Consider the following 15,396-nt stretch of genomic DNA (forward strand, 5'->3'; position numbering starts at 1 on the left):
ACTTTTATATGTATAAAAACAATTTTATGTTTATGTGTGTATGTGTGCAAAAATCAAATTACCAACTACCATCTCCTTAGACATGTGGAGTATTCTCTGCTACTGATGGAATAAGCTGGCTTTCCAAGATCATAGGGTACCAGCTATACAAATAGGCAACAAATGTGCACAAAGCCCATTTGAAATCAAAATTACTGAATATTAGGATACCTAATGAAATGCCCATCTGCATTTTTAGAAGCTCTCGTACCTGGCACTTAAGGATCTACCTTGCCAAAGTTAGATTTCAACCAAGAAGTAGTAGGTGTCAAGCCTATAGAATTTATGGGAATAATTAAATTGATGTCATAGTGGTCTGTTAGTTTGGAGGGGGTTTGTTTGTTTGAGTTGAAGGAAAAGCCAAAGGACAAATGAGCACAGTCAAATGTAGACTACTAAAAATAAAATGAAGAGATGATTTTATAGAGGCATTTGTTCCGGAGGAGATAGCTGATGGAGGGCAGAGCTCAGCTGATGATGAAGGCTACTGTGACAAATGACTGCAATATTAATACAAGCTTGGTTATTCAAGTCATTCTTCTTTTGTTTAGCAAATTTTTAGTGTTTAATTACTTTTCTAGGTTTTATTAGTAAAAGGATGTGGAAAACTAAAGAAAAATGGTCAGTGAGCTAGTTTTATTCTTTGGCCTTTGTATAAAATCATTTACTAAATATGTTGGTGGGAATTAAGAGTACTTCTTTAGCAAAATTATGCTATAATCTTAATGGAAAGCACAATTTATAATCATAATGGAAAATAGGATTGTTTTAAAAGATAAGAAGTGTATCTAGTTCAAACCGTCATAAAATGGGCCAGAGAATAGAAGATAATTGCCGTAGTTTTACTATTGGTTGGAACATTTGGATGTCAGTGTCTAACAACATTTACATCACATTATAAATGGTTTCTTAAGTAGCTAATTATAATAATAACTATGATTATGTTACTCCAGTTCTGTTAGATTAAGCCTTGCTGTACAACTATTTAGTTATAGCCCATATGCACTTAGATGGGATACTTGTCTTGATGGTACTGTATGAAGTATGCTTTTAAAAATAAGCCCCTTAAAGGTGTCAAAGTTTTGATCATGGCTTTTCCTGCAAAAAGAAATCACAAAAAGCTTTGCCTCCCTTAATGAAATGTAGTTGAAATGCTACTTCAAGAGCTAACTGACTTTTATTCCAGTTTTATTTTGAGCTTGCTTTTGATATCACTTGCTAAAATCATCAAAGGACATGAACAATAGGCTTATGCATTCACTGGGAAGCATTAAACCAATTTAAGCCAAAATTTGCAAATGTGACTCATACTTTTCTGTGCTTGACTGGAGATGCTGGAAAAAAAATATCTGGTTTTAGTTATGCTGCTCCCTTTATATTCCAAAAGGCAGGCCTGTTTAAGAATGACTGTTGTTAGAACAGACTGTACATTACTGCAGATTTATGCAGTGCTTTGCATGGCACTGTCCGTACAATTCAGTTTTCTTGATTCTGCCACAGCTTAAACAATAATTTTGGTATTCAGGACCACCTGTGATGTCTCATCTATTTTGAAATATTGCAGCTAATAAGGTTATTGTAGCTGTAATGGTTCACTGTTAAATTTTTTTTTTATTCTCATATGGCGTTGCACATGAAAATTGTAAGTTGTACTGTAGAAACAAAATAATTCTAGACTACTTTTGAATATAGGTCTTTTTAGTGATGATGCAGCAACTCATTAGAAGTAGTATGCTACAATCTGTCCTTTTTCCTTGTGTCTTAAATTATGTTTGTGCATCTAAGCAGAAATTTGGGGAAGACACATTATGCTGACTATTAAACTCTGACTATCAAAACATGAATTAGGTTTGATGCAGGTTCAGCCAACAGTGTAACTTGTTAGCAACAAATGCTTATATTGTTTTTTATTTTGATGGGGAGTGAAGACCCTGTGCCTTGTTACAACCAAGAAAATGACTTTGTTCTTGCCGGGTTACTCCCCCAAAAATGTGCACTATACAAACAGGAAAAAATATCACATCTTTAGGCCCTCTAAATGGTAGGATAGCTTTTTACTTTAGTTTTCATTACTTATTTCTAAAGATATTAAGGAAGTGATATCTCATTGTATTAAAAATGCAATGCAACAAATGCATTGCATGTATCATTGATTTGGTAAGCTCTTAGGGGCTGTGCAATCAAGTATCACTGTCTGACACTGTGATATACTGAAAGAAACACCAAAGGTTCAGTGGAATTTGCTTTGCTACCAGTAATATGTGAGACTTCAGTACTGTGCATAACATTGTATATTTTGCTGCTCAGTTTTTCTTTTATTTCTTCTAATTTTTTTTAAATATGTATTCCCTTAAACTGTGAATGATAGCTGACCTTTTCATTTTACATGATTCATTTTAGTTGCATGGCAAATGCTTAAAAAACAATATTTAGGTAGATTCATTGAGCAGATGAGTTACTGCAGGCTCAGTTATCAGTGATTGACATTATGTGACATTTTCGCTGGGAATTTATATAGAACTTTTACAGAAGAATCATGTGATGAGCCTCTTAATCATGTTTCATGCAGTTGGTATTGATGGATATGTTTTTCAGTGTGCAAGAGACTCTAGAGGACATGGCTGATTATTGATTTAGGATAGACAGGCTTAAACTGGAAGGAAAACAAGCAAAATATAACATGCTAGTTATGAGAAGAACAAGCCACACTTTCATATGCAGTAAGGAAACATTGACATATCAAAGTGGTTACTTGGATAAGTATATGTTACATATCTAGAACATAGTTGACATTTGATGTCAATATTGTCATCTGTCCAAGTAGTATTTTGACTCCTGTTAATACATTCTGAATATTTTTTGTTGTTGTGATAGGTGAAAACAGCAAAGAAGAAATAATATTGCTTATGTAATGAAGGATTAGAACATGAAGTTAAGAACATGTAAAGGTTAATTCAGAGTAGTACAACAAAAGGGATTAAATAGATTATGATTTATTTATTTAATATTACTGTTACATGAACAGTGAGTTGCTATTTTTAGTACAAACTGCAAAGGAGAATGTTTTGGCCTGAGTTTATGGTCCAAATAGATAAGATATTCTCAGGACTAGATACTTACAAGTTTGAGTGACCTATATACAGCTAAGCTTAGGTCCCAAATCAGAAAAAAATGCATGATTGAGCTGTTCCATTGATGCCAGTAAGACTTCTCACAGGCTTAAAATTACATGTGCAATAAAAAAATCATGAGGTATCACATCATAACTGAATTCCCTGAGCAGTGTAGGAAATTGATCCAAGATCTCTGAAGTGTTAGTTTACTTTCTTCATAGTTTTTCTGATGCATGAGATGAGAAGTACGATCAATTTCCTGTAAAGAAAAAGATGTGAAACAGGTGAATATAGAAGTAAGTACATATACTGTGGGAAGTGAATTTGAATAAAACACTGCACTTAATGGAGATGCCTATTTCCATGTAATATTAAAAAGAACTCAAGCAATATCATTGTGGAATTGTGGAGGCAGAAATTTGAGATGACAATTCTGTTCTTCTAAAACAGTAAAACAATGCTAGATAGTGCTAGTTTAAAAATTCAGCGCCAGAAGATAAAAAAGAAGGAAAACCTTGGTGACTTCATTGATCAGTTCTTTACCAATTAGTTTGCTAGGTAGACAGAATAGATGTTCACTCACTTTCAAAGCTGTTGTAGTGCTTTGTTTTTTTTCCAGCTGTAAGTATAAAGTTTCTTGTTTTCTTCAGACCTGTTTCTGAATTGGGTGGAAAAAAGTTAGTTAAATAATTAACGTGACTACCAAACAACTTGTTTGGTGCATCTTAATTTTTTCCTATAGAGCTCAGCCTCAGTAATAAGAGGCTGGGTGGGATGACACACTTGAGGTTTAACTTATGGTAAGATGGATATGAATTTTTTCCTGTAGCATTTGACCAGAGTGCTTATAATATAGTTGGTAATTACTAGGAAAAATAGGAGTGAGTTTTTAACACAGAGCTCTATATTAACTTAGAGATGAGAAAGCTCATGTGCATTGATCTTAACTTGCTGTTAGTTCATCTTGACTTCCTGGGTGTTCATCTTTTTGAGTGTGGTGCAATGAAAGGAACTACAAGAATGCTAGTTCACTGTGTGCCAACTTTCCACTTTCCCTATCTGCTGCTGATTGTGGGGAAGTGCAGCAAATGCGTATGCACTTTGCAGTAGAGAATGTGTCATATTTCTGGACAGCCACACAAGAACAACAGCTGAAGGTAAAGACAGGCTCTTGCACATCGGTTGCAAAAGCTTCCAAATGCCAGTCGGAGTCAAGGATGAAAGGTGGTGGGATAAGCCAAACGGGAGATGGACTGAGTTATTTGCATTGTGTTCTGCAAAACAAGCTTGGCCTTGCTGAAACCTTATGAACATCATATGAATGCAGCTTTTAATGGACGTGATTCTAAAGTACCCCAGGACTTTACTATTGCGCTTGCTATCTACTGCTAAGTCTGTGGTCGAACAAGAATTTGTGTAGGTCAGAGCTATGCATTGGTGGGGAGGTCCAAATGTTCATTTGGTATTGTAGTGAACTCGGAACTAGGGCTGCTGGTAGTTACCAAAACAGTGTTTGAGAAACAGAGGGAGGAAATTTGGAAATGTTGCTCTTTGGGTTACTGTAGATTGCTGTAGTAAGCTCAGCTTACTTTTTGGTTTTTGAACACTTAAATTTCTTTTGCAAGTTGCATTTAGAGTTGAATCAGAGAAAAATGGATAATGATGAATGTCTTTTTCACAATCTTGCTGAGGGAAATTTGACATATTTTAGAGGTAATTGCTATGCACTTGGAACAGTGTACTTTACTCCTAGAAGAGCCAGGGTATTTCTTGAAGGCAGTAATTTAAATGGTCATTTGCTCATCTCCCATTTGGAACATACCAGAAAAGTTGGCTAGGGGCTGATGTAGCTGAAGTAACAGATGAGCATAAGAAGGTCAAGATAGGCAAACTGAAGGCATTTTGTGTGGATTCAACCTCTCATAATTGGTGATCTGTAATTTTTTTTTTCTTTTTTTGAAGACCCACTCACCTAAGGCTTTTCAACTAGAAATGACTTTATGTGAATTCAGAGAAGTGAAAGAAAACTTTGGTTCTTATATGTAGTAATTTGTCACAGGAAAGAAATTTACAGGTGCAAACATTTCTTTGTTTATTATTGCTGTCATTGTTTGTAGCTTTAATTCCAGAAATACTCATCTTCAGAAGTTCTTCTGTTCTTCTAAAATGAATACACTAAAAGGACACAATTCACTCTTATCTCTTCAACTTTCATCCTTCAATTCACTCAACCCTTTAATCTTAGGATTAAAATTTTCACCTATTTTAGGCATCTGGGATAAGCTAAGTGTTTAGGCTTCCTTTATAGTTAAAGTACAAAAGATATTTCATCCCACTAAGTTCTGTAAATTGGTGTCTAAACATGCCTATTTCTGTCTATTGATTACCCAGAAAACATTTTTACTTACTTTTGTTATACAGCTACCTAACTTCAGATACTATTGTTACAGGCCCTGATGACAATTTCCTCTCCTTTTCTCTCAAGTTTTCAGGTATTTTACCAATTTCCCTTCTATCCATTATTTACCCAATATATCATATTATTGTTAATTTAATGACTTTATTATTTTTCTTTAAAAATCTCTTAAATGTTAAACAGGTTTTATGCCGATTTACATTAGAATCCAGTGGTTACCTCAGTGTTCAGTTTTATTTATTTTTTCTTTAACTCCCAGCAGAAAGCTTATAAAAGCTCAATAATAAGAATTCCAATTTCTTTCCCCGCGTCATAAAAGTAAGTTACTTATAATTTTGGTCACTATGTTTTTTTTAACAGCATAACCATTTTTATATTCATTTACCTGTCTCTTGAGGCTACGTATATTTTGAATCTGTTTCTTGCCTTTAAAAGGCCACTAAGTTGAGTGGAATTCACTGAAAGAGTTTACTTGTGTAAAATATCATGCAACTTCATTGTTTTGAGATGATTTACTGCTTGCTATGCCTGACATGGCTGTAAGATTGATGTGTACAAATGAGGACAGGCTCATTACTCTCATGGATATGGAACATCTGAGTAAGTAAGAAAATGACTCAAAGACGAGCAGTTTTTTACCTCACCATTGTGACAGTGAGCGATTTGTATTTTGGGGATTTTGAATATAATTTTGTGTTTCTGTGACCCTGGTATCTGTTCTTAAAGTTGCATGTTGTGGAGGATTGTTGGAGTGCTGAGTGATAAAATCAATGTATCTAAACATTTTTTTGTCTTATACTTATTTTAACAGTAATACATTATTCTGATTTGGTGGTATTTTACACCCATCTTGCACTTTGCTTTTGAAAGCTAAGCTCAGCAGCAGAAGCTGAACATGGAAAGTTAGATACAATGACTGTTCTAAGTATCTTTTACTCAGGCTATTCTGCCTGGTTACATCAAATTTGATTACATCTGAGCCTAGTCACCCTGTTGTTGTATGCCATTCAGTTTTGAGCTCTTGTCTTTTGTGTTCTGTGTTTGCAGAAGAAACCATTTTATAAAGGTGCCTTTGCCTGCTCAGGGCAAAGTAGCGAAACCGCATGCAGTTGTGCTGCGTATTAAATACCCGCCAACTTGCCATGTTACTTTGAAGTCAAATTTCCAAGAGTCTGAGAGTTGTTTTATGGTTTGATTATTTTTATCTAGGGATTGTGTGCTTTGTTTTTGTTTTCCTTTAGGAATAGTTCTCTAGCTCTGTTTCTGTTTCAAGCCAAGATTAGAAGAAGAATAGAGGTTTGATTCCTCCCTTCCTCCTCTTTTAACAGCTAATAAAACGTCTGCTTGCCCCACAAAAATGAGGCCATCCTAATCTGTAGCTTCTTAAACAATTGTGAGCTTGGAATGTGAGGAGAAATTCCACAAATGGAATATTTCCATTTGTGACAAGATGTTGAAACCTGAATTTTGGAGCAGTTGCCACAGAATGGGAAGTGGATTGTGTTTACTTTTCTTTTGGGGAATTGGTATACTTAATTAAAATCTTAACTAAAACAGCAGAATTTAAATAATCACTGTATTTCCCACAATGTTGGCTCATTGAGTGATTTGGATGACAGAACAAGACCTGGATATTTAAAGGAACTGGAAGAAAAGACAGATCCTGTCACCAGTGGGTTTTATTATAAAAGGGATTTTTGGTTAACATATTGGCAACTTGTACTGCCCACTCTCGTGAAGCTCTTGGAGGAGGAATGAGGTGTTTTCAAAGAGATTTTATTTTGTCCAAGCCGAAGTATTTTAAAATAAAGTAAGACATATTAGCATTGTTGAATGAAATTAATAACTAAAATAATTAACATTTCATGCTTAGCCAAATTTGGTCACTTTTCTGGTAAGTTTGACTTTGAATTGTGCACTTGTCCAAATATTTTATATTTCATTGTTTTTCTTGTCTGTCACTTGTACATCCACCTGAGATATTTATCTTATTGCCTTACTTTTAATGTACCCAAGGGAAAAATAAAGTAGGCTACTAGCCTTGCATTAAAAGCATGACTGATGGATCTATTTAAGCTCACAAAACCTCAGAGCATCTTCAGAGATGCAACTGAAATCAGAGTTTGACAGCCCAACTGTAACTCATTCTCCAGGTATTGGTGAAGTCTCAAGCCAGAATTTAATGATCCATATGTTTCTACAGTTAAAACTACAATATTCCAAATGCAGCAGTCCAAATTACAGACTGAGTTAAAGCTCAATTTCTGCCTATGATTGAACAGGTTTATTTCATGCTGGATTAAACCTTTAAACTATCGGGCCGAGAAGGAAATTTGCCTGCTGGTGAAGGGAGTGTGGATCACTGAGCAGTACTAGGTTCATCTGTGTGGGAGAGTACTTTCCTGGAGGCTAATCCAGTTCAGCTGAATGTGAACTGTCTGAGGACCATTGCAGACCTTATCTTTCAATCAAGTTCTTTGGCCTTGCCCCCTGAGAAACAAATGTAGTTCATACTCTGTATCAAAAAACTTCCACAGAATACTGAGAGGATAGTATGAGAGAAAATGAACTCCATATAGCAGATGGCACACAAAGCCACAGTCCTATGACTTACTGGCAGCTCCAGTTCTAATAGCCTATTGCACTATTAGACTATGCCTGTACTAGTAAATAAGATGGATAAGAGCATGTTTTCTGGCTCTAAAACTGACTGGCACAGCATGGGTCATGTCTGTATGGTTAAACCTTCTCCTCTCTGCAAACAGGTTTGCTTTATGCATGCTGTCTATTTAGAACAGCCATAGCTTGAGTTATCCCCTGAACCATAGACTGGGCATTGACTGGCAGAGCGCTAGTTGGCAGGGGGTCAAAGCTCTGCTGGAGGCTGCGTTCGTTAAATGCTGTGGATGATTATGGACAGTAACTGAGTTTGTGGCCTGATCCTGCTGAGTTTACTAAGTTAAGTGCAGCAATAAGCCTTGTGCAAGGACCATGTTGGAATCTTTGTGATACAATAGAATAGTCTCCTAAAGGTAAAGTGAGTAGGTCTACAAAGAACTCTACCAGTTCTTCACAGAAGTGATTCATGGTGTACAGATGAGATTCAGTTAAGTGTTTCTTTGTATCTGTAAGCTTAACCTGTTGTGTAGGACATCAGCCCTTGATCAGAATAGAAGCTTTATTAGTAACCACGCTCTCTTTTGACGGTTCCTTTGTACAGGTGGGTAGTGTACAGACAGTTGCTGTAGCACAGCTGAGAATGCAGGATCTTGTATCACTGAGCATTTCCAGCCTTTCTGCAGGCAGGCTGTGATGGAACTGAGTGTACAGAAGGTGTGAAAATCTACCCTAATGTAGACAGGTGTTGCTTTGAGACTTTACTCTCTTTATTCAGGAATTGGTGTGTGAAAAGAATATTATCCCGAAAGTTTATTTAGTACTGAATTTCTGAGAAGAGAAGCTTGTCTCTTCCAGACACAAACTGCAGGTTTGCTTTTGCAGGGAGCTGGTGGCTGATGGGTACCTTGCAGCTCCTGGCAAGCCCTGAAGCCTCACAGTAGCTATTAGAGCTCATTTGATACATCTAAATGACAATGAAATGTCCAACTCTAATTAATTTTAATGGAATTAGAGAAGTGTCTGAACTTGTTAGAATTTATTTTTTTTTTCTATCTAGCTGAGGGGGGGAGTGATAGAACAGCTTTGGTGGGCATCTGGCATCCAGCCAGAGTCAACCCACCACAAGCGTGTCCAGAGAAGGGCAACAAAGCTGGTGAAGGGCCTGGAGCACAAGTCTTAGAAGAAACAGCTGAGGGGACTGGGGTTGTTTAGTTTGGAGAAAAGGAGGTTGTAGCGAGGTGGGATTGGTCTCTTATCCCAAATAACAAGCTATATGACAAGAGGGAACGGCCTCAAGTTGTGCCAGGGGAGGCTTAGAGTGGATATTAGGAAAAATTTCTTCAGCGAAAGGGTTGTCAGGCATCGGAACAGGCTGCCCAGGGAAGTGGTTGAGTCACCATCCCTGGAGGTGTTCAAAAAATGCATAGATGTGGCACTATGGTGGTGTTGGGTTGATGGTTGGTCTTTTCCAAACTTAATGATTCTATTCTATTCAAGGTGATGTTTGGTAGCCTCCGTAGAGGCATTAAGTTTGGTGCAAAACCTACTGGGGATAAGTTTAGACTCTCTTTAGCAATGACAGATGGTAGAACTGTTCAGTTTATTTGTTCGCAGTTTACTGTCTAAAGACTGAGTGGTATATTTTGTTAAAAAAATATGCTGGAGAGTGACAAAGAATGGAGAATGGGACTGATAGATAAGGGAAGGAGTGGTAAATAGGAGTACTGCAGTGGGAGTGCAGGCTGGGAGGAAAGAGTGAAGGGCAAAGACAGCACTCTTAGTTTAACAGAGATGGGAAGACAAAGATTCCTACAAGGATCCAGAGACTGAGTACGGTTGCTTCAGTCCAGGGAGGCACTGAAGACTGATGATTTGGAAGGTAAGACTGGATGAAAGGGACAGTTGCTCTCCTCAGTGTTATTTTCAGGGAAGTTCCATAAGGGAAGCACCTTACCAGTCTTCAGTTTAGGTTTTAACATCTGAGAAACTGGGGCAATAACAAGTAAGGGGAGGTTGTAAGTTTAGGTGACTGCACCTCCATCCTTCCTCCTTATTCAATAACTTGAGTATTTTATTGTTCACATTCTGGTCTGAGATGCTTATTTGGAAAGCATTGTTTATAAAAGTTGGTGTATTAATTGCCCCTTCTTCTCATACAAGTAATTGTGTATGGCTTATTTTTCCTCCCTATATGTAATGATACTATACATAAGTATTAGTTGTAGTGGTGCTTGTGTAGTTTTATTTATTTTTTCCAGAGTCCAGTTCTTTATCTTTTTTTATTGAATGATATGTTATTTTGTGACTGTTCACATTGATTTCAGTTGAATTATTTCATTAAGAAGTATATATACATGGACCAAAGGGATTTGTTTCAGTTTTTCCAGAATAAGATTTTGTATTTCTTTTGTTGATAAAATGACTCAGTTGCAACATTGATTGCTATGGGGTTAGTATTGAAAACTTGTGAGTTAGAATGAGATCTACACCAAGATTGTTGCTATTTAGAATTCTTATCCAAGGGAAAACAAAGGTTAGTGAAGATGGAAAAATCAATCTTCTTCTTCCTGGACCTTCACTGGGTGTTTTTTTAATGGTTAATAACACTTCTTTTCTTTCCATAGGCAATGTTCAGTCTCTGCATGGTTGAAAGTGAAGCTGATGAGGTGAATTTGCATGGTGTCACAAGCCTCGGTTTAAAACAAGCCCTGGACTTTGCATATACTGGACAGGTATTGTACAGTTCTTCAAAGTAAGAGACACAAATGAAAACAAACTGCAATAAAAACTGAAGATGACCTTTACAGAGGTACTAGAAATTATTTTTCTTGTGCACTGCCCAATACAAGGTCTTTTGATTTAACAGATCTTACTTTTCTTACACTGTTGGTTTTGTTGGGTTTTTTTTGTTTTGTTTTTTTTTTTCTTTAGAGGGATTGTCTGATAAAAACACTGTTTATGTGCATTGTTGCCAGGTAGTGAACCATGTAGGAGTTGTATGCCCCTTTTATGGTGGCCTGGCCGTTCATAAAAACTTAATGTGAGTTGATTCTGCATGCTAAATTAAATATAAAGAAAGCAAAAATACTTCTGGTGTTTTCCTATTAATAAATATTTATAAACTCTGCTTTGTTTGACAAATTATATAATTGAGGGGAAAGGTAGTCTCTTACTCTCTGGACAGATGCAGTCCAAACATGTTTGTAAATGCTTATAGGTACTACACATATTTATTGTAGCACTCTTTATGATAGTAGGTTATGTATCACGTTATGTTACTTCAGAAAATGCAGAGTGATGCTCCTCTTCCCTCTGCTGAAAAAGTATATATCACCTGCCATATCTCTGCACTGCATGCTTGGACAGTGTCGCTGTATGACTTCATCGCAGTTCAGAGTTCATGGATAGTGAGCTAAGAACACCCAGCTATTTTTACTTTGGAGTCTAAAAATCTAGATAACCAAACTATTTCTGGAAATATTGCTACAACAATTGAATCCATTGACATATATTTGTTTATTAGTTGATTTCGAAAAGGAAAGTTTAAATCCATATTATGTTATTCTGGAAGAGTTGTTGGGTTATACAAATTTAAGGGATCTGCTTCCGTACTATGGATTAAGTATATGGCCTTAATTTTCAACGGGAATTAAATAAAAATAAGGAAAGAAAATTTTTTACCTGTTTTAAAGGAGCTATTTTTGTAACCAGCCCACACAACAGTTACACTTTAGCATTGGCCTTAGAGGCTAGCATTTGAAATTTGTGGTTTTTCTGCTGTTATGGAAAACATAACTTATTCAAAGATTTCTTTGATATAAATGAGAGAGAGAGATGCCATGCTAAATTACTGAACTGGCTGAAGACCTCAGGATGTAACTTGTCATTGGTATGCTTTTTGTTCTTTCAGTTGAAAGTTTTGGTAGATAAAATTGAATGTCTCCTGTGCTGTTGAGCACCTGTATCATCTTAGTCATTTGAAACTATAAGACGATTATTCTAAAGAGAGAACTGTTGTTGCTAATGGAAGTATCTTTTGAGAAGATGGGTTGTGATTGATTTGTCTGACCCGTCCTGTCTGCTGTGAACAAAGGTATACTCCCCTATCTTTCAGCAAAAGTCAAAATCTAATAAACCTGTGTAAACTATGTTGAGAACCTTGAAAAGATGGATTTGGCTTTTATGTAAGCCAACAATCTTGTTGTCACCCGACATTGCTTCCAGGACAGTATCCTCAGCTTCTTAGTAAATAATATGTGCCTTCTATCCTTGATTCTGTAGAGACTTTTGAGTCTTTAATTTTCAGGTATAAACTAATTTGAATAAATCAGTGCGCTTCTGGACTTAAATATAGGTACGCTTGTATGTAAAGTTGCTCATATATGTAAGTAATTATAAGGCAAAATTTGTTCTGTCGTGTCTACCAGATACACAAAGTGCTACTTTGAAGTACAGGGAAATGACAAGGATTCTGTAGGAGTTCTCTTACAAAGATGCCTTTGAAGCATAACTCAGTGATATGCAGGTCTGAGAATTAGCAGTGTTGAATTTTCCCTTTTGTCCTTGAAATTCTCTTCTGGCACTGGGTTTATATGTATTGAGCATTGCTTATGTTCTGACTCAGGCTGACAGTCTGAGTGAACGTTTCAAGGTAGTGAGTGGGAGTAATCCACAAAGGCTATTAATAAATAACTGGATTACTGCATGCTTACATCAGAGAGTTCTGAAAACAGTCGTCTTTAGTTTGGCTATGCAAACTCTTTCTGATTTAAAAAACAAACAAAATACTTAGTAAACCAAAACTCATTCATGCCAATTACAAACTTACATTGCTCTGAAAATGTAGGTATCAAGACATATCTGATGTGCCTCTTAAAAGTGGAAGCCATGAACTCTTTTTTTTGTTTGTTTGGTTTTTTATAATGTTTGGCCAAAATGTTAGTCCAAAAAATTGCTGTTTCTTTAGGTAAACCTGTGGAACTAACAACAATTTAGGGGCAAGTCCTAAGGTATCCATGTCTAAACAGATATTTAGTTTCAGCTTTTTCTTTATTTCTTTAATATTTTGCTAAACTTGCATTCCATTTCAAGTGTAGTAACTCAAATGTAACTCTGTGTAAAATAATATATTGGAGACATCTGGTGGAAATATTTAATATTGCATGATGGCAATATTTGATGCCTCCAGTTTTTGAAAGTTATCAAAATTAAGAAATTTAATTTTTAACATGACATTGCAATCTGAAATGAAACTCTGGTCATCCTTGCTGTGCTTGTTTTTTTGTGGTTTTTTGTTTTTTTTTTTTTAATTTGAAATATGCTTGTGGACTTTAAAATACGAACTTCATCTTCCTGTCTACTTAGGCAGACAGTGCCTTATCCTAATTACTGCTGGAAATATTCTGATTTTAAGGGAAAATTGATTGTTCAACAGAAGAAATGATTGTTGTAAAACTCAAGTTAAATATAAACAATATCATAATTCCAACTCAATTAATCCATTACTATCGTCCCTAATCATGACAAAGAAAGAAATGTTGGTATAGAAATAAATAAAAACTAACAAATAGCAGCAGAATTTGGTTTTGTTCTATGCAGGTAGGCTCTCAGTAATCCTCTAATAATGAAATCATTGGCAAAAAACATCTTAAATACGTTCCCCCTTGGCCATAGCATTTTGCCGTGTAATCCCCACATTGAGAATTCAGAGATACAACTCTTTTCCTGTTGTAGTTGACATATCCTTTCTTCATAGAAGGCCTTTAAGGTCGTTCTTTACTTCACAGCTGGCAGCAATAAGGCCGGGCCAGAGTCTCAGTGACTAGATTACTCACCCTTCCTCCTCACAGGGGCATTTTGCAAGTGTCAGATGTGCATTGGAAGGGAGATGGATGAAGTACAGTCAGTACAGGAACTATATATTTTAGATTATTAATATAGAGAAACAGTTTTTGGTGCAGAGTTTGGAGCTCACAATTCCTTCTGTCCAAGTAAGAGTCTTAACCACTGGGTTAGAGAGTCATGGGCAGTGTTGCCTGCTCTTTTTGACTATTTTTTTGTTTTTAACTCCCGTTACCAAGAGATATAATCTCATTTGGAGACGTGATAGCCCCTAAATAGGCCAGTGTATTTGGGTGACGAGTCACTCTTCATTACAAGAAAAGGTGCTTTTGAATAAAAGAAAAGCTTTGGGTATCTGGAAATTTTCAGTGCTGAAAACAGGCTCTTATAAACTGTAAGTGCTGTGGGACTGAATAAGTGGTTTGAACTGAATTTGAGGCTCCTCATTTTAGATGAGGCTCTTGCATTCCTCCCCAAATTTAGGTCCAGCAAACGACATAGTTTATGTTGATCTCATACATATGTAATAAGTGATACCATAATTTGAATCAGCTGGCAGGCACTGCAGTATAGTTTCAAAAAAGAATTGTGCAAGAACACTGGATTTAATTTGGAGCAGATGGTTGTGATCCTAATTCAACAAAAATACAAATACACAGTTGAAGTCCTATGTATACGGAAATGCTTTGCTGACTTGGATCTTTCTACTTTGTTATTATGTTCTATCCTATGTCTTTGGTCTGTGGTAATAGAAATACTTTGCATTTAGATAGAATTTTATTTGAGGACCTCAAAACACATTACAAAAGCAAGTAATCGCTGCCCTTTGTTACATCATAGACAGGAAATTATTTTGGGAGAAAATAACTTTCTAAAGACAACACAGCAAACCAACAGCTTTATTAGGGCTTAATACTAAGTTTTCCTGACCAAGTTCTGTGTTCCTAACTGGCTGGTCTATTTTGTTTTTCTAAATCATAATATTTTGTTTCTGTTGTAATAGAAATTATGTTGTTGTCTTAAAGCTATAAAATTATTCTGATTTACCAAAGCTGAAAAGAAAGAATCAGTGAGGCAACCCTTATATAAGAGATGTTTTAAGTTCAGCTCTTTCTCCAAAAGCGAATTTTGGGGTAACTCATCCTGTGGTATCTTCTTAGCCCAAGATTAACACAACCTTATACTCTGCCTATAGAATGTTGAAATGTTTCCTTTTCTTGAAAGCCACATGTGAAATATTTATAATGATTCAAAAATAGGCTTTAAACTTTTTCTGTTTCTTAGCATATTTAACATGTCTTCCTTTACTCACAAAATGCTAATATAGCAGCAGTCTTTAATAAAGGTAATACTAGTATATTATTCCAG

General features: G+C 36.0%; 1 protein-coding gene across 4 annotated transcripts in view; it reads left to right on the forward strand.

Moving 5' to 3' along the window:
- The window catches only part of KLHL32 (kelch like family member 32), a 122,597-nt gene that overhangs the window by 39,736 nt on the left and 67,465 nt on the right, over window positions 1-15,396 (forward strand). For 3 of the 4 annotated variants that reach the window (XR_012652988.1, XM_075046369.1, XM_075046370.1), the window contains one exon: window positions 10,812-10,919. Coding sequence is in view for 3 of the 4 variants with exons in the window: in XM_075046369.1 (XP_074902470.1) it covers window positions 10,812-10,919 (108 nt within the window). In the remaining variant the exon portion in view is untranslated. Of the gene's footprint in view, window positions 1-10,811; window positions 10,997-15,396 lie in introns of those variants that run through there. The other variant, XM_075046371.1, reaches the window with a different exon arrangement.

Source organism: Buteo buteo, chromosome 15 (assembly GCF_964188355.1).
Source record: "Buteo buteo chromosome 15, bButBut1.hap1.1, whole genome shotgun sequence".
In the NCBI taxonomy this organism is placed as follows: domain Eukaryota; kingdom Metazoa; phylum Chordata; class Aves; order Accipitriformes; family Accipitridae; genus Buteo; species Buteo buteo.